Source organism: Phaseolus vulgaris, chromosome 1 (assembly GCF_000499845.2).
Source record: "Phaseolus vulgaris cultivar G19833 chromosome 1, P. vulgaris v2.0, whole genome shotgun sequence".
In the NCBI taxonomy this organism is placed as follows: Eukaryota; Viridiplantae; Streptophyta; class Magnoliopsida; order Fabales; family Fabaceae; genus Phaseolus; species Phaseolus vulgaris.
The window spans coordinates 31,159,456-31,180,107 of record NC_023759.2 but is presented as its reverse complement, the minus strand read 5'-3'; the positions used below and the strand labels follow the sequence as shown (position 1 = coordinate 31,180,107).

The window sequence follows — 20,652 nt, the reverse complement described above, 5'->3', positions numbered from 1 at the left end:
ATCTTTCATTCAATTTCAACCCTCCAACCGAACAAGTTCTTACTTGTGCATGAGGATTCTTCAAACAACTTTTGTAATATTGAATTTTGTTGAAGTCTTCCACCACACCAATGTTTCCTTTGTTGATTCTCAAACCAGCATACTTTAGGCCAGTTACTGCAGCCCACACTTCATGACTGATCTCCATATCCACACCCTTGAAATGAAAGACAAGATTGTTACATTCAAACTTTAAATTGGTGTAGAAAACCCGAATAAGATCTAGATAGATGTTCTCTTTCATCTCCAAAAACCTCTTCAACAGTTGTTCTTTGAGTAGTCTTCTCACATCATCCAGCTTTTGACTCTTCAACCAGCTAAAAGAGACAACTTTCAGATTGTTTATCACTTTTCTACTTGTTTCAAAGCGATATTTCTCAATCAATTCATTGTCTCCTGAAAACCATCCTTCAAGACGTCCTCCTGATCTTACAGCTCTGGTTTTAATCCCTTTTTATGATGGAGGAGTAGAATCATGAAACCAAAATGTGAGAAATCAGAAAAAATAGAGGAAGATATGAGATGCAGCAAGAGATATGCCAATGGGCTGTTTTTATGTAGAAAAACAGTTGCAGAGGATTTTTATAGCAAAACAGAAATCCTCTTTATCCTTTGGTTGCAGTGGGTTTCGGTCTTCAAGAAGAGGAATCTGCTCCAATCTTTGCACAGAACCATGTCAGCCCTTACCAGAAAATCACATGGTCAGCACATGTGGATTTGCTAGTCATAAAGGCACTTAAATTTCCATGATATGGAATATATTCCTTTTATGACAAGAAGTAACTTTCTCCTGAACCAAATCAGACCTCATGACTGTTTTATTGACTCATAATCCCTTTAGAAAAGAAATCTATAACACATAAAATTCATAAAGAAATTAAATCAATTTTATGCAGTGCTATCAGAGAAGAAACAATCTGTTTTTTCGAGAAAACAATCGGTTGTTTTTCTGCAGCAGCAACAGTGTTTGAGATTTAAAACAAAAACACAGAAGAATCAAAATGTAATCATACATATACACATAGATGAAGATTTTATAACAAAAATCAAAGACAAAGAAGGTCTTATCCTTTTGTCATGAAGTCCCTTCAATGAGTCATTATTTATTATCAAGAATGCTTCTTTTGGCTTTCAAGACACCTTGAGCTGGTACAGAACCTTAATTCAGTTCCAGACAAAATCCTTTTCTTCCAAAAGCTTGATAAGATAACTCAAGACCCCATGCTTCTTTTAGTATCCCTGCAACACAATGAATTCAAGCAACAAGATTTGGTCCTCTTACAAATGTGGGTCCTTTTGATTTAGTTTTATTATTGGAAACTTCAGAGCCTTTGGGAATCCATCTCGTAATACCTTTAGGAATATAATATTTCCTAATTTTACAGAATCTAACTGAGTGGCCTCTCTTCATGCAGTAAAAACATGTAACTACCGGTTGTTTCGATCTTTCAATCGGTTGTTTTTCTTGCACTTTTGAAAAAGGCTTTGAAATCCCATTTTTCTTGTTTTGAGGATTAAACCCCAAACCATATTTTCCAAAAACACATTTTTGGGATGCCAAGACAGTTTCAAAGTTGGATTTACCCTTTCAAAGTTTATCCACAGTTCTTACAAGATAGTGGACCTTACTCTCAAGGGTTTTACAATTTTCACAAGCTTTAGAGTCACACAAGTGAGAAGAATTTTTGCAATGCATTTCAAGATTTTCAAAATTAGTTTTTGACTTTTCCAATTCTTCTTCAAGAGTTTTGACTCTATTTTAAAGCCAGCTATTCAACCCTTTTAATCGGTTGTTTGAGAGAGCCAATCGGTTAGCTTCTTCATGAGTTTCTTTAAAAGATTGAGCAATTGACTATAGTTTTCAGCACTTAAGGAGGTACAAGAACTTACACTGCTTGAGCTGCTTGAATCATCATCTCCTTCAACCATCAAACACAGATTGGCTTTTTCATCTTCACTTGATGAGGAAACTTCATTTTCATCCCAAGAAATATAGGCTCTTTTTGACTTCCCTTTCCTTTCCTTATTGCTTGACTTCTTTTCCTTGCCTTCTTTATTTGGGCAATCAGCTTTTATATGCCCTTGTTCTCCACAACCAAAGCAAGTGTAATTGTTAGAATTGAAATCACTAGTTTTCTTGTTTCCATACCTTTCTTTGTTGGATTCCTTGTTGCGGTTTCTCTTCAAGAATTTGCTAAACTTTTTGGATAGCAAGCTAAGATTTTCTTCCTCACTTGAGTCTTGCCTATTATTGTGCTTGGCAGCTTTCAAAGCAATGTTCCTTACATCCTTGTCTTCACTTTCTTGAACATTGAGTCTATTCATCTCCAACTCATGTTCTCTAAGCTTTCCAAACAAGGAGGTTGTAGTTAAAGATGTCAAGTCCTTTTATTCCGAGATAGCCGTGACTTTAGGTTGCCATGTTCTATCAAGACACTTGAGAATCTTGATGTTCAAATCCTCTTTGTCAGAGGTTTTTCCAAGACTCATTAGATGGTTGATAATGTAAGTGAATCTCTTTTATACTTCAGCAGTTGATTCTCCCTTGAGCATTCTGAACATTTCATACTCTTGTATTAGAGTATGTTTCCTTGATCTCTTCACATCATTTGTTACTTCATGGGTGACCTCTAGAGTATCCCACATTTCCTTAGCAGATGCACATTGTGAGATCCTGAAAAATTCATCCAAGTTCAAAGCAGAGGTTATGATATTCTTGGCAATGCAATCAAACTTGGCCTTTTTATTTTCAGCATCAGTCCATTGGGACCATGGTTTTTCAATAGAAGATCCATCCTTTTCAAATTTAGGAATAAAAGGGCCATTTTCAATTGCATCCGAAATTCCTTTATCAAGAGATTCAACAAAGATTTTCATTCTAACTTTCCAAAACTAATAATTCAAACCACAAAACAAAGATGACCTGTTAGTTGAGGGACCCTCCTCAAAAGGTAGTTTTTCAGCCATAGAAAAAAGATTTTAGGATCAAACTTGAATATTTTTCAAGCTCTTGATACCAATTGTTAGAATATATGGCCTTAAAAGAGAGGGGGTGAATTGTTTAAGAGGGGTTTTTGAAAACTTTTTCAGGTTTAACAAAATTCTTTGTGCAAATCCAGAACAGGAATCAAGTTAGCCAAGAATTTAAGCAATTATACAGCAAAGCAACAGAAAAACAATCGGTTGTTTCTTCGAAACAATCGATTGTTTATATCAGCAAAGCTTAAAACAAAATTTAAATGAGTTCGAGGTAAGAGAGAAATACACCAACAATTTATACTGGTTCACTCTTAAGCCAACAGCTACATCCAGTTCCCAGAATACCACTGGGTAATCCACTAAGCAATCAAACCAGATTACAAAACACAAACCACCAAACTAGTGACCTTGAACCCTTTAAGAAACACACTATCTTTGGCAAACCACACCAAGAGTATTGATCTTGAACACCTCAAGAGTACACAATACTCCTTGGCAACACAACACCAGAAATACAATAGGTTTAGAAAGAATTACACCTGATCACAATACAAACTGAATTGAATACAATTGCAATCCTATTCCACTCTCTCTTGAAAACCCAAAGCTTGATGTGAATCTTGAAATCTTAGAATCAAATCTCTCAAACTGAATTTTTCAAAACTGTTTCTTACTTGTTTGAAAACATAAACAAACCATTTTATGTTTTCCTAATATTGGTCAAAGCAATTAATGAAGGAGCGTATCAAGTTGAAAAACATTTAAAGCAGATTCACCATTCAAAACATAATTTTGTTAGGATTTTCAAAGAAACAATCGGTTGAAACCACGAAACAATCGATTGTTTGGCTTAGCAGTTAAGTCAACCAAACTAAAACAGTTTTCAACCTTTTTAAAAACACCTAAGAGTAAAACAACCGGTTGATTCGACAAAACAATAGGTTGTTTTTCACTTAGTTGGAAAAACACTTGATTTCAAAAAGGTTTTTAATCACATCAGTTTTAGATTCAACAAAGGAGTGGATCACACTTTATTCTACCCAGATCCCACCCAAACACAACAGCAACACCAACCTTTCATCAAACACCTTGGATTTGGATTCTTCAAAGCACTTGATCACTTTTGATCAACACTTCTTAGGAAGATTTAAGCATGGATTTCATATTAGGACTTCCGAGGACACAAAGAGGTTTTGATTCCATCTTTGTGGCAGTGGATAGGTTTAGCAAGATGACTCATTTCATACCCTACCATAAAGTGGATAATGCTAGTAACATCTCTAAGCTCTTCTATAGAGAAGTGGTAAAACTACATGGTTTACCTAAGCCATAGTTTCGGATAAAGATCCTAAATTTGTATGCCATTTCTGGAGAACTCTTTGAGAAAGGCTTGGAACTAAGTTGAATTTCTCAACTTCTTGTCATCCTCAAACGGATGGACAAACTGAAATTATAAATAGATCTATTTCCACTATGCTTAGGTCAATCATGAAAGGAAACCACAAATCTTAGGATGAGTACATTCCTCATATTGAGTTTCAATATAATAGAGTAGTTCATAAAACTACTAACATTTCACCATTTGAGTCTGTGTATGGGTTCAATTCTCTTACTCCTTTGGATTTTTTACCTCAACCTAATCCACAAGATTTTATGCATAAGGAAAGAGTAACAAAGGCTTATTTGTAAAGAAAATGCATGAGAGGATTAAGAACAAAATATAGCAACAAACAGAGAAATACATGAAACACACCAATAAGGGGAAAATAGGGGTGATTTTTTAGGAGGGAGATTGGGTTTGGCTTCATCTTAGAAAAGGTAGATTCCCTAATCAAAGGAAGTCCAAACTTAGTCCCCAGGTTGATGATCCCTTCTATGTTCTCAAAAGAATCAATAATAATGCATATCAAATTGACATGCCTGAAGAATATGGAGTACATACTACCTTTAATGTTATGGATATAACATCTTTTGCAGGTAGTGAAGATGAAGAAGCAGAAGCATGTGATTTGAGGACAAATCCTCTTTAAGAGGGAGGGGATGATGGAAGATGCCCAAGCTCAAGCCCAGGCCCAAGTTCAGGACCAACAACTAGGTCTAAGACAAAAAGGATTCAAGAAGATTGGGACTTTGCTACTGATGGCAGAGAAACTTTTCTCTACATGTTCAAACACCCCTCAGAGGATCACAAGGAGTAGAGCCCAAGCCATGGGAGCTGAACATCAAATAGTTTCTTTATTTGTAATTTCAGTAAAGTATGGTACATTTAGCATAATAGGAGGTGTATTTATCATTTTGGCTGGGGTGTATTTATCATTTTGGCTTGTGCCTAGGCCCTTTAGGGTAGGAATGTAGCCAATACCTTCTAGAAACCTAGCCAAGAGGTGGCATTGACCTAGGTCAACATCATAGGTCACCCCTCTCATGTCTCTTTTCTACCCCTCCACCTTCTTGTTTTCCAAAGCACTTGCACTTATATATAGGGGTGCTTGGTTCATGTTTTGTAAGATCAATTTTATGAGTAAAATGCTGCCAAATATTGCAAGCTTCTACTCTTTTGTCTAGTCTCTCTAGGTTAGACACTTTGATCTTCACCTTCACCTTTCTCCAAGTGATATGGCCTAACCAATCACTCTTCATACCTTTCATGCACCTACAAGGAACCCATAACTTTATATGAGCCCTTCTTGATCCATCACATCCATTGCTTTCGCCACCTTTTTCAAATCTCCAAGAAGAACAATCGGTCATAAAGTGCAAACCCATCAAAGTGACTTCTTGTTTGGGTGAGGCCCAACATCACTAGAGTGATATCGCCTGTGCGAGATCCTTTGGGGGCTTCTAACTTCGGTGATTATGATTATTTTATCAATTAATATTCATAAGTTTCTGTATTTTAATATAAAATATTACTTAAATTTGACGCTATCAACCATGAATGACGAAAAAAGAGAACAACTTAGCTAAGTTGTGATATATAAAGAGAAAATATATTATAAAAATAGAGATGTAACCCAAAATGGGCTCTTTTTTGAATAAATATACAAGGAAAATCATAAGCACAAAAGTTAAACAAAATAAGAATATTTTAGAGAAAGGTCCTTGCTTAGTTGGAATAGCTTCACCAATTCTCTACGTTCATAATCCTGCAAAGATACGTATTTCTGAATGCATTTCAAGCAACACCATAAAGCAAACACTTTTAGTTATTTACAAAATAAAAATTAACCTTGAACATATATAGTTGAAATTTAGTGAAAGACTCGATAAAATTATCAAAACATTCCAATTACAGTGCCTGATGCAGATAATATATTTGAAGATTCAATACAATGACGTTCTTATTTAGCCAATTAAGGAAAGTATTCAAATGATCGAGTTACAAGATGAAACACTTGATAATATGATTCAAGCATTACCAATTTTATTTATGAACGTTCACAACAACCACGAATTATAGAAAGATTTTCTATTACAGGATATTAGTGGCAATTACAGAAAAGAGAAAAAGAAGCTTTGGTGATTCTGCAGGAAGCAATGAAGTAGAGAAGAACAGATAAGAACGGAGAAGAATAAATAATAACAAATAAGAACAAAGAAGAAAGGAGAGGAAACGTTGAAAAGAAAGCTGAAATTTGTTATATTATTAAAATAAAAGAGTAAAGTTGCCTTATATACATGGGGTGCAAAAAAAGAAAAAACTAACTACACATATGAATAAAAACATATTACATATAGGCCCAACAGAAAATAAAACAATATTTAATATTTTATCAGCCTCTCTCAAACTAGGAGTATATGTTTCTCATTCCCAGCTTGGAAAGCAGAGTGTTGAACTGGTTGTAGGAAGAGGTTTGGTGAAGAAATCAGCAACTTGAAGAGAGGATGATATTAGAAGAAGTTTAAGAAGTCCAACATTGAGTTTCTCCCTCACCACGTGACAGTCGATTTCGATATGCTTTGTTCTTTCGTGGAACACTTGGTTGTTTGCAATCTGAATTGCAGCTTGATTGTCACAGTAAAGCAAAGTTGGCTACAGATGTTTGATGTGAATATCAGCTAGCAGGTATGTGATCCACTGAATCTCACAGGTAGTGGCAGTTAGGGTGCGATACTCGGCTTCATATGAACTTCTTCATATGGTTTGTAGTTTCTTGGATTTCCAAGAGATGAGAGATTCTCCCAAATAAACAGAAAAACTAGTTATAGATTTTCTAGTTTCGGGACAAGTTGCCCAATCAGAATCACTATAGGCTTTTAATTGAATGGAAGTTTGACTATAAAAGAATATACCTTTTCCAGGAGCATTCTTCGGATATCGAAGAACACACATGGCTGCTTGATGACGCTCATTTGTGGGTTTGGAGACGAACTGGATGAGGTGATTTACCGAGAAAGTTATATCAGGCCGGGTATTGGTTAGATAGATGAGACGTCCAATGAGACGCCTATATGCAGTGGCTTCTTTTTCATCAAGAAGAACACCTTTGGTTGCTGATAATTTTGATTCTGAAGCATAGGTGTAGGCACAGGAGCACAACCAAGCATTCCAACGCCTTTGAGTAAATCCAGGGCGTATTTTCTTTAACTTAAGTAGATGCCAGTGTTGAACAAGATGCTTTGATGTCTCCAAATCCTGGTGGAAAGCTTGAAGACCTTGTTGTTGTTGTGTGTGTGTGTGTCTAGTTGTTTGAAACTTGTTAATTCATTCCTTAAGTTGATCCAAGCTAAATTAAATCTTTAACATTTCGATTTAACAGGTTGTTTGACACAATGAATTTTAAGCTTTGTCTTTGCCTTTGCTGTCAAACAAATTTCAACAGGTTGAAATTTCATTTTAACAAGTTGTTTAACACTTAGCATATTTCAAATTGATTTGGAAAAGGTTTGATTTTGCCTTGGCTGTCAAACAAATTTTAATAGGTTAAAATTTCGAAACAACAGGTTATTTGACACTTAGTGATTTTTAATGTTGTCAAATAACATTCAATCGGTTATTTCAAAAAATCAACCGACTGTTTTGTTGAAGACCTTAACAGAATGTTGTTAGGTGGTTTTTCTATTTTGAATGATTCCAACTGCTTTTGGGTTTTTGTTGAAATTGTTTTAACCATTTGATTGAAAGATAAAACAAGTGGTTTTACGCTCATATGCAAGAACTAAGTAAAAGAGATTAATCAAAAACAATTTTGTAGTTTTCAAAGAGCTTTGGATCATCTCAAGTGTGGAATAGGATTGGGTCTTGTATTCTGAGCTTTGATCTTGTGATTTAACTAGGTATTTTTTATTCCCTTCCTTCTTAATAATTGTATTTTTGTATTGGTGTTGCTAAGAAGTGTTGTGTGTTCTTAAGGGGGTCAAGATCAACATTCTTAGAGTGGTGTGTGGTTGCAAAGAGGGTGAGTAGGCTTTGTGGGATTCAAAGTCACCTCTTTGTGGTTGTGTAAGGTTGTAATCTGTGATTGACCACATAGTGAATTCTCAGTGGTTTCTGAGGACTGGATGTAGCTCAGGTGTTGAGTGAACCAGTATAAACATTCTATGTGACTCTCTCTATCCTTACACTCTTTAAATTGCTTTAAATCTGTTTTGATAAAACTGCTGAAAAAAACAACCAGTTATTTCGTAAAACAACAGGTTGAATTTCTGCATCAAGCTTAAAACCGTTTTATATTTGGCTACACAGTTTTTCCATTGATTAATTCTTCATTGCCTTTCACTCTACCTTCAATACTTACGAAAATCTTTCAAAAACAATTCACCCCCCCCCCCTCTTATTTTAGCCCTATAATTCTAACATCAGTGTCATTGCGTGCTACTTCAAAGCCCAAAAAATAGGTTAAGTCACCCATATTTTTTACGTGGAAGAAACTGTTCAGCAGATTTGTTATATTGGAGATCTCCATGAGGTTGTTCCCGGTGAGGACAATGTCATCCACATAGACCAGGATTGTCGTGGTGTATTTGCCATCATGTTTAAAAAATAAAGAGTGATCAACAGTGGAAATATTATATTTATGAGAAATTAGAAAATTTGAAAGCTTGACATACACCATTGCCTTCCTGCTTGTTTGAGGCCATAAAGTGACTTTCTGAGGCGACAAACCAGGTTTGTATATGAAGAGTGAAGTCCAGGGGGCATAACCATATATACTTTTTCATCTAACTCCCGATGCGGAAAAGCATTGTTGACATCAAGTTGCTTTAGTGTCCAGTTATTAGCTGCTGCCAAGGCAAGAAACAGCCTAAAGGTAGTTAACTTTGCTATATGAGCAAATGTATCCAGAAAATCAAGACCCTCGATTTGGGTGTAACCCTTTGCTGCCAAGCAAGCTTTGTAACATTTAATAGAGCCATCTTCCTTGTGTTTAATTTTACACACCCAACGGCACCCAATGGCAATTTTCCCTAGAGGGAGCTCGATTATGGACCAAGTTTTCTTATCTTCAAGGGCCTTCAGTTCTTCCTTCTTTGCTTGGACCCAAGATGGGTGCATGATAGCTTCCTCATAGTTTTGAGGCTCCTCGGTAGATGAAATCAACATGTTTGTATTTTTGAAATTATCAGACAAAGAATTGTAATTTAAAAGGGAATTAATTGGGTACTTAGTACTTACCGCATTATTACTGATATTGGATACCTCAAAGTCTTGTAAATAGGATGGCCTTCTTCTGCTGCGAGTTGATCTTCTAGGAGAAACAGTAACATTCTCACTTTGTTCAACCTCAACGTTAGTTTCAACAATATTATCAAGTAAAACATTATGAACATTATTTTCTGATTGCACATCAAAATCATCATAAGACTGAGTATAATGACCAGGAATAGGAAAGATAGACTATTTGAATCATTGTTTTGTACATGCTTGGAGTGATAAGGAAAACAATTCTCATGAAAAAAAACATTTCTGGATAAATCTATTTTGTGATTTTTGAGATTTAAAAAGAGGAAACCTTTTGTATTACGTTTAAAACTGAGAAAAACCCCAGGAACAACATGACTGTCCAGTTTTTTTCTATGAGTAAGAATGGTAGAAGAGTAACACAAACATCCAAAAACATGGAGATGAGAAATATCACACAATTTTTTGTATAATTTTTCATAGGGAGTAACATTATTAAACAACGGAGTAGGCATACAATTAATAAGAAAAACAACATGTTGCACAAAAAAACACCAAAAAAATAGCAGGAAGACTAGAATGAAAAAGTAAAGCCCAAGTGACATTCAAGAGGTGTTGATGTTTTCTCTAAACAATTCCATTTTGTTCAGATCAGGTGTTTCAATACAAGTAGTTTAATGTATAATGCCTTTGGATGCAAAGAAATCATGCATGGAAAACTCAATGCCATTATCAGTGCGAATGATTTTAACTTTGGTAGAAAATTGATTTCAGTATCAGTTATAAAATTGGTAACATTAGCCCTGACTTCAGATTTATTATGCATAGGAAAAATCCAAGTATACCTAGTAAAATCATCTACTATAGTAAGAAAAAATTTATGACCAAGCATTGAAACAATAGAACAAGAACCCCAAATGTCAATATGAAGTAATTGAAAAGGTTGAGCAGTTCTAGTATCACTAAGGGAAAAATAAAGTTTTCTTTCTTTTGCTTGATGACAAGCATCACAAATAAAATCCTTATCAATATGAACATTAGGCTAATAGGTTTGTAGAACTTTTAACCTTTCTTTTGAAGAATGACCCATTCTGAGGTGCCAGATATTTGTTTGTTTTGTAGTACAACTTATAACATTTATGTCAGCTTTGTTGAAGGCATATAGATCAGCCACATCATCAATTGTACCAATCTTGTCTTTGGTTATGGAATTCTATATTAAACACTCAGCAGAAGAGAAAATAAGCTCACATTTAAGTGATGTAATCAATCAAGATATAGAAATCAAATTAATGGAAAAATTTGGCACATATAAGACATTTTTCAGAACAAATTTATTGTTGAAAAAGACTCTACCAGAATAGGAGGCAGTGACAAAATTTCCATTAGGAAGTTTAATAATAATGAGTTTAATAGGATTATATGATGTAAAATTAGATATGTCAAAACAAACATCATCTGTTGCACTAGAATCTAAAATCCAAGCATGTTTATTGAAGATAAAATTTTGAAATCTATTAAGATTACCTGTTACAACAGAATTTTGATCTTGAGGATCGGCAGAAAAGGAACCAACCTGGTTCACTTGTGCTTGACTGTTTGAGACACTTACATTTTTCAAAAAAAATATGAAAGGATTTGAAACTGACTTTGGGTAATACAAAACTCACCACTACCAGCATTTTTATTTTGATCTTTGATGTGAGTTGAATTTAGGATTGTTCATTTTATGGTGTGACCCTTTACTTAGATTGAGATTTTAAGCAAGAATATGGTGAGAACTCTAAGAAGTTCCCACTGGACATGAACTTAACCAAGTGGTTAAGTGTGAAGGTTCACTTCACAAGAGCAAAAGGAAAAGATAATTACAAGGTGAACATGATGCCAATAGGTGTGGAACTCTAAGATAATCTTTGTCTATTTCTCCCTCTGGTGAGGTCTCCACTTGCATGTTGAGATGACTTCTCATAGTGTGAATGGTTATTTGCATCCTTGGTCATCTTCTTGTTGGCTTGGCTTGTATCAATCTTGGCCACCAACAGTGTCTTCTTGAGCAACAATATTGGCATGAGAAAAATTACTATTTTGAAATCTATACCTGGGGGTATCCATGCTTCTTATAACAGACATCCACAATGTGCCCATTCTTGTTACAGTAAGTACAAACCTTTTTATTATTGCCACTAGATCTCGACCCTTTTCCATCTTGGTTAGGATAACCATTTTTCTTAAAACATACAGTTTCATTGTGACCCAGCTTACCATAGAAAGAACAGGTAATAGAATTGACATTGGTATGAATAACATAATTATTGTTCTTGACATGAGCAACTAAAACACTACTACTAAAAATTGTCGTTCTTATTGAACAACTAGAGAAAAAATCTTAGTAAGAGCAGGAACAGGCTCCATGAGAAAGGCATGGGCCTTTATGTTATTGTACTAATCATTGAGGCCACGCAAAAATTGCATAGCCTGATCCTCTCTTTTTGTTTGGGCAATAACAGAAGAACCATTACAGGTGCAAACATGATTAGGTCTAAAATTATCTAACTCATCCCAAATGACCCTAAGTTTGGTGAAATAATAAGAAACAGAAAGATCACCTTGATTAATGGAAGATGCCTCCATTTGAAGCTCAGAAATATGAGACAGGTTACCTTGTGAGAAGCGAGCTTTAAGATCATTCCAGACATCCAGAGTCATTTCCATCCATATGATGCTTTTACGTACGGGGATAGAAACCGAAGGCACGAGCCAAGACGCCACCATGTTATTGTAGCGTATTCAGGATGCGAAGGTGGGATCCGATTCAGAGGGTTGAGGTATCACACCTTTGATAAATTCTAACTTGTTCTTTACACTTAACGCAATGATAATTGAGCGGCTCAAGAGTGGTAATTTGTCGAATCAAGAAGTGGAAATACGAGAGGAGTCGTAGGGTTTTCACTCGGGTGCAAGTACAAAAAGTTCTGAGTGAGATTTTTATTCTGGTTAGGGTTAGGGTTTTCGTTTTGATTGGGTTTTCCATAGCCATTGAAACCAGACCTTCAAAACTACAAAAGAAAAAAAAGAGGGATCATAGTGCATGCAACAGAGCTCTTGTCAATGAAGGTCAATTACAGAAAAGAGAAAAAGAAGCTTTGATGATTGTACCGCCCTGGTAGTCGGAAGTGATGACGTGGCACCAGGCTACAGTGTAGGCGTGTTGACAAGGCGCCAGATTTGCAGAAGGGAAGGAAGTCGGGGGGCTCGTGTAGTCGCCGGTTATTAAGTTGGCATGCTCCGATCTCCAGCATACCAGGACCGGCGATCGCCAAGTTGAAGATTAAGTCGCCAGATGTAAACTCAGGCGACCAAGTGATTGGAGATCGCCAGAGCAAGCACATCGCCGAAGATGAAGGTGGTGCAGATTATGAAGGCGGCCGGCGAGACCACAGGGAAGGTGTACAAAGGCACCCTAACTCGCCAATTCTAGTAGAGATCGCGCTCCCAAGTTAGCTATGCACTGGGCAATACCATGCATAAGTAACTTAGCCAAAAGAGAGTCAAAAGCAGCGCCCAAGTCAGGGAGGCTCCAGATGATGGCACGTGTACGACTGGATGCGAGCCACGTGTCCAGGTCTGTAACTGCCAGGAGAGAGAAAGTGACCAGGTATTTAAGGGTTCCCCAACGAACTTTCGAGGTACGCACGTTCAGATTATACTCTTTACGCTTGCAAGTTCTTGAGCATACTGTGAGAGAGAACATTGCACGGTTCCTTGAGAATCCTTGAGTGTCTTTGCTCTTAGTATTTGGTGGTTCGGTCACTGACTTGGGCGTTGGAGTGCGATCGGCCGCAGCGGCGCCGCTCTGTTCTTTTGCAGGTTCTTGAGGTGGATCTTGAAGAAGGACGGAGGTTGAAGCGGTGCACACGTCGATCCAAGTTTGACGAGGCAAGTTCCAACGTTCTGGTCAACAGGCAGGATCAATGATTTTGTAGGAAGCAATAAAGCAGAGAAGAACAAATAAGAACAGAGAAGAACAGATAAGAATAGAGAAGAGAGGAAACGTTGAAAAGAAAGCTGAAATTTGTTATATTATTAAAATAAAAAAGTAAAATTGTCTTATATACATGGAATGCAGAGAAAGAAAAAACTAACTGGACCTATGAATAAAAATATATTACATATAGGCCCAACAGAAAATAAAATAATATTTAATATTTTATCAGATTCCTAATACAAAAATAACATAGAAAGTCATTATTATTTCTCCCCCTTTTTGGCATCAGAAAAAAAAGGTAGTTGAAGATAGAAAAAGAATCATCATAGTTGCTGGGAGTGTGGTGGCTGAGAGGGTTTGGCTAAAAAAAGGATTGCCATTAAGTGCCTGGTTGATCTGGCGAGAGAAACTAAGGGCTAGATCATTTATTCTAGATTTCCAATGTGGCTCCATCTACTAGATAAGAAACAAATCTTCTGTCTATTTATCCTCGACCTTTCTTCAAGCCTAGCAATATATTGATTAACTTGCCTACGTGCAATATACATTGCCCTAGTAATCATCTCTTGAGTCTTATTGATCAACCATTCTCCATTAGGGTCAACCTCTGGTTCTCCTACGTCTTTTAACAAAGTTTTGAAAGCCTTGTCAATGCTCTCCTTTATGGTTTCACAAGCTTCTACCTCCTAGCTTGAAAACATGGAATGGAGGAGAGATTGGATGGTTTTTTTCACTCTTCACAAAATGAAGAGATTTGTGGGGATTATGTAGGATTATTGTATTTTACATAAATATCCTTGTGCATGAATTTTATTACAATATACAAAATTAAATATTACATAAATTTATTTATTATTTATAATTTAAAAAATGTTTAATTATACTATTAATAACAACATATAATTATAAATAATAAAAATAAAAAAAAATTATAATATCAACAATATATATATAGTTATAAAAAGTAACAAATAAATATAATAATAAATATTATTTTCATAAATTTTAATGTATTTAATAAATTTATTTCAATTTAAAACAAAAAATATTTTATATTATATTTTTTAATTTTTTATTAAAAAATATAATTATGGATATTATATATTAAAAATATTTAATTAATTCAAACCTAAAAAAAATCATAATTCATTATTCAAAATATTTTTTTAATAACAAGGATAAATTTGTAAACTTACAATAAACCATCATCACAAATCCACCATATTATCCTTAATCCAAATAACCTTATATATCCTCAGAGATCTTCTCTGATCCTCACAAATCCACTCCCTTCCCTCCTCACAAATTCTCTCCTCAATCCAAAGAGAGCCTTAGTAAAATTAAATTTTAGATAAATAATCATTATTTTATAATTTTAAGAATTTCTTTTAGGTAGATATTGTATCACAACACTAATTAGTGTCACAAAATATTAAAGATCAAATGTAATAATTTTTAATTATAAAAAACTAAAACTGAAAATAAAATATAAAAATAAAAATTGGGAGAATAGAATCAAAACTCATGGGCTTAAAAACCTAAAACAGGCATCCAACGGTTACAAATTAATAACTGTGCAAACGCTTACTACACCAACTGCAGGCAACCCGTTTGGAGGAGGGTTGTAAATTGATCAGTATATACACTCAGAGGCGAACCCAACGAGTGTTCAAGCAGCGGCGCGTGTGGGCTTTCTCCGAACCCTGTACCACACCGCACCACACGAACGAATTCTGAGTCCCAATCTCAGGTTTTTTCCCTCTTTCTGCCTTATTTTCTCTGCTGCATCTTAATTCCATTGTTTCCACTCGCTATGCACTCTTTATCCTTCGCAATTAGCCTCTGCCCCGTTCAAATCCCTTTTCTCTTTCTTTGCAAAATTATTTTCGCGCTTTTTTCCCCACACCGCTCACCGGGTAAACCCTAGTTACTTAATTGCATAAACTTTTTTGTATCGCCAACTATGAACTTCCACAAGTAGCTATTGCTTTTAGATTTCCTCGTGGTTTAGTTTGCACGCGCTGCTGTTAGGTTTTGTATGCTAAATAGGCTTCACGTTTGACATTGGATTGTATGTATACGTTATTTTTCCAGCTTTGAAAAATTTTCAATAAAATTTTGTATCTTATTTATTTGTGCTTCTGCTCTTGATTTATTTTATGTATGCGTGTACTATCTGAAACTGTGTGCCGTTTGGAGATTAATATAACTATCAGTTATGTAGTGCTATTTAGGACTATCTGCTCTGGAAGTCCCTGTTTATTGCCAATAAGTTACCGATTTGTTCTATTTGATAGGAATGGGAAAAAAAAGTTCTGGTAATCGAACCGAACCAAACCTTGGATTTGAGCTGCATATAATCAAACTCTTTAGAATAAGTTGCTTTTATGTCCAACATTTGCTGCTGTTAGTTTGATACGCGTGCAGTTCAATAATTTTTGTTTCCAAGAACCAAACTGAGCTGTTTGTTAGAAGAACTTTGAAAAATTGGAACTTTTAACCTTCCCATAAGTGGTTGTGCTAGAGCTCCAATCATTGTAGTACACAACCTACTATAGTTTGTTTCTACTTCCTTTCTCTCAATCTTTGGGTTTGTTCCGCAATGGATTTTCCTAGTTTACGAATTGGCTAATGGTTTTACTTCTTTTCTAAAATTGGTGCCTTCATGAAAGCAAGTTGAAAGTGGTTTTGAAATTGTGCGTAACTTCAATCTGTGGCGAGTCATAGTGGACTGTAGGAGTTCAAGGGTTTCAATAAAGATAGAGAAGCGTCACCTCAAGAGTTAGATGATGCTGTTTCCGTTGCTAATCTGATTTAACATCAGGGTTGTTTATGAGGCGGAAGAGAAATAAACGCAAGAAAGGAAAACAGAGTCAGTCATATAACTATGGTTAAACAATTGTGATGCGAGTTTGATTGTACAGTTAACTGAACTAAACAAATCCCTTCACACAATTCACCTTTTTTTCCTTGCAAGACAACAACAAATACAGTGCAATTCATTTCAGCTTAACTTAGCCGCTAGCCAAAACATACCTAGGCTCACCCACCACTGTTCTTCGATACACAATTTCCTCCGAAAGAGCAGTTACTTTTGATTATCGGGACAGAAAATTACCTACTCCTCTATGAAGAACATCTTTCTCATAGCTCATTTATATACTAAGATCAAGTGATAAACTGAAAGGTAAGCCCCCCTTAAATGTGCTCTGTGTAAATTGACATCTGATTATCAGAATTTAATGTATACATTGTAGGAGCAAATTTCGTTTTTTGTGGATTACATCACTTTAACCAATTGACTTATAAATTTTACCTTCTGCATTTGTTTTTGGTGTTTTTGTTTTCTTTTTAGGGTGGGGGGAGACTTGCTAAGATTTATTTTGTCATCATACTTTTATTGCTACTGTAGATGAAGACCAGTGGAATTAATTTAAAAGTCCTTGACTAACTATAATGTACTCTTTTTGAGATCTTTCATCTGATTCTTCCTTTTCTGTTTCAGCGAGGTTTTGGAAATTGAACCTTCTCAATTCTGAGCGAAGTTCAACATGCAAGTTTTTCCAAGTGAAGGTGAAAGCGCTCTGTCAGTTGTTGGTCCAAGGCCAATGGAATGGTCTACTGTTCCATATAATGCCCCTCAAGCTCCTGGGCCAAATGGAAAGCAGCGGACCTCAAGTTTGGAATCACCAATCATGTTGCTGTCAGGTCACCAGAGTGTTATATATACCATGAAGTTCAATCCAGCAGGATCAGTCGTTGCATCTGGATCTCATGACAGGGAGATTTTCCTCTGGAATGTGCATGGCGATTGCAAGAACTTCATGGTTCTGAAAGGTCACAAGAATGCAGTTTTAGATCTTCACTGGACTACTGATGGGACACAGATAGTTTCTGCTAGCCCTGATAAAACAGTGAGGGCATGGGATGTGGAAACAGGAAAACAAATAAAAAAGATGGTAGAACATCTCTCATATGTTAATTCATGCTGTCCTTCTCGAAGGGGACCTCCTCTTGTTGTTAGTGGCTCCGATGATGGAACTGCTAAATTATGGGATATGCGTCAAAGGGGTTCCATCCAAACATTCCCAGATAAATACCAGATTACTGCTGTTGGCTTCTCTGATGCATCAGATAAGATCTTCACTGGTGGTATTGATAATGATGTCAAGATTTGGGATTTACGTAAAGGTGAAGTTACCATGACACTGCAAGGTCATCAAGATATGATTACTAGTATGCAGTTGAGTCCTGATGGGTCCTACCTTCTTACAAATGGCATGGATTGCAAGCTTTGCATTTGGGACATGCGCCCATATGCTCCTCAAAATCGCTGTGTGAAGGTGTTTGAAGGACACCAACACAACTTCGAGAAGAACTTGTTGAAGTGTGGTTGGTCTCCTGATGGAAGCAAGGTAACAGCTGGTAGTTCTGATCGAATGGTTTACATCTGGGATACCACTTCTCGTCGCATCTTGTATAAGCTTCCTGGTCACAATGGATCTGTTAATGAGTGTGTTTTTCATCCCAATGAACCTATTGTTGGATCTTGCAGCAGTGACAAGCAGATTTATCTGGGGGAGATATGAAGCCCAACGTTTAGGAACTTGCCAAAATGAAATGAGAATGCTAGTGCTTTTGACAACCTTTAGGGAGTGGAAAACTTTAGAAATTCTGAATTCCTTCTGTTGTTTCCTGATCGATGAATTCAGTGACTGTATAATGTTCCGCCACAAGTATTATATCCTACTTTCCTTACTAATTGATGTAATTTGAGATTTGACGTTGGTGAGAGTGGCTCCATCCTTTCATATTGAACTTCAAGTCGTTTTGCTTAGGACGGTGTTTCTGAAAGCTTTATTCCTTAAGAATTTGATATATTTTTAAAATGAAAAATGTTTATAATTCATTCTTGATATATGTATTATTTAAAGAATTATTGCTAATTAGGTATATTTCACGTATATCTTGTTAAATAACTTGCATATTCTTGATTTATAATTTCATTGAAATTCATTTATTACAAATAAGGGGGTGCAAGCTCTACCCCACTTTTATTTATATACTTGGGTATGTGCATCGGCAGGATTAAATTTTCATACTTTTAACACTAGGATCCTTTTCTCTCTTTATGCTGGTATAAATATTTAAAATGATAGTATCATTCCTGAAAAACAATTAAATTGGCCCCTATATAGGGTGGTTTCATTTTTTTAGTTTTTGGCTTTCAAACTTGAATTTAAAAAGTACACATGTTTTATAACCTAATCCAGTTTTTCCCTTGCAATCTTAAAAGTTTTTCATACTACATATTCTTGTGCTTGGTCCATGTCACTAGCGTATTTATCTCTGACGTAGAATTCACTAATTCATTGAACAAGTTCACTCGAAAATAGAATTTGTTTATCACAAAAAGAAACAGAAATAGAGTATCAAGAAGGAAGATAATCAAACATACAAGAATTTAGCATGGTTTAATTAAAGTATTAATCAATTTTAGTCTATGTTTATAAGCAAAGTTTATTAAAAATAAAGTATTCTTCCTTTTCTGAGTTATAGAAAGGAGTTAACAATGAAACTTCGCTCGATAACACTTAGTGTCACTCATTTGGAAAAGGTTTTCATGAGTTTTATTTTAACTATAGGTATAGTTACTGTGGTTTTTGTCGATGGGAGGCATGTCACTGCAAATATTTCTATTGCCTCTCCAGGTTATTAATATGCTTTCTACCAAAATTTAAAGGTTAAAATGTCATTATCAAAATTGATATAAAAAAAAAAATCTTTGATACCTTAAATTGGGATTTTCTGCTTTATGTTTTTTACCTAAATTTGGCTTTCATGAAAAGTTTTGGAACTAGGTTTATATTATTGTATACTAATTTTTTCTGTTTATAAGAGTCAATGGTGGTTTGGTTGGTTTTTGCTTAAAGTGGAAGAGGAGTTCGTTAAGGGAATCCTCTTTCTCCTATTCTTTTCTATATTGCTAAAGAAATCCAAAGCATAGGGATTTTGCATTCTGTTTCTAGGTCTAAAAGCATTCTTCATATGTCTAGTCTTAAAGGTATTATTTTTCCTTCTCATACTTTTTATCCAGATGATATTTTTTTGTCTTTTAAAGGACCAACAGGAAAAGTCTTAGGAGTCTTATGCAGTTGTTTCAAGATTATTGACTTTGTTTTAAGTAATGAATGAATTTTGCTAAAAGTTATCACTACATTGACAACAATTCTAATGTATTCAATAAAAATATTAAAGATTCTCTTTATTTTGAAAGAGGTCAGTTGCCCTTCATTTATTTAAGTGTCCCTATTTTTTAGGGTGTTCCTAAATATAGATTCTTTTGGGTCTTTTGAGGATAATATTAAACAGAAAATGAGTTTTTGGAAAGATAAGTTACTTAGTATGATGAGATGATACAATTAGTTAACTCAATGATTAAAAGTGCACTTGTTTACAGTTTTCAAGTTTATAGATGGCATGTTGCTCTTCTTAAAGAAATGGACAGTTAAGAGTACCCTTTGTTCTCTGTTGTTCCACATTGAGTTTGGCCATATAAGCTTTCTATATATGCAGTGCTCACGAGATTTCAATTTATTAATTTTGTCATTACCAAACAAACATTGTTCTTATAACTCAACTAATCTTTTATTGCTTACATGATCTAACTTTTTCTGTCATAATTCAGTCTTGGACAAGATTTTTTTTCTCAAGAGTAGACACTGAGCCAAATAATATTATCTGTCATACCTATATCATATACCCTTCGTATGTGTCCTTTCTTCTTACAATGGAATCATGTAATGTTAGACACATTACCTCCACCACCATTTCTTGGCCTCAAATTTACAAGGTCATCTCTACTACTAGACGTCTTTACATCAAAATTCTTATTCAATCTTTTTAAGCTAAGATTCAACAATTTTATAAGCTAAGAGTCAACAAGGTCTGCTTGAAAGGGTGATGCATCTTAAGCAATAAACTCAATAAAAACAATGTATGAACCTCATCATCAATTTTGCACAAT

At 35.2% G+C, this 20,652-nt stretch overlaps 1 protein-coding gene across 1 annotated transcript; it reads left to right on the top strand.

Annotated features, from left to right (window-relative positions):
• Positions 1 to 15,165: 15,165 nt before the first annotated feature.
• On the top strand, positions 15,166 to 18,462 carry LOC137813916 (uncharacterized). The gene is made up of 2 exons (XM_068616398.1): positions 15,166 to 15,375; positions 17,131 to 18,462. The coding sequence occupies exon 2, from the start codon at positions 17,177 to 17,179 to the stop codon at positions 18,212 to 18,214; it is 1,038 nt and encodes a 345-aa protein (XP_068472499.1). The 5' UTR covers positions 15,166 to 15,375; positions 17,131 to 17,176; the 3' UTR covers positions 18,215 to 18,462.
• The last annotated feature ends 2,190 nt before the right edge of the window (positions 18,463 to 20,652 follow it).

Excerpts from the sequence above, each read along its gene's own strand:
- LOC137813916 (XM_068616398.1), top strand. The coding sequence starts at position 17,177 with ATGCAAGTTTTTCCAAGTGAAGGTGAAAGCGCTCTGTCAGTTGTTGGT.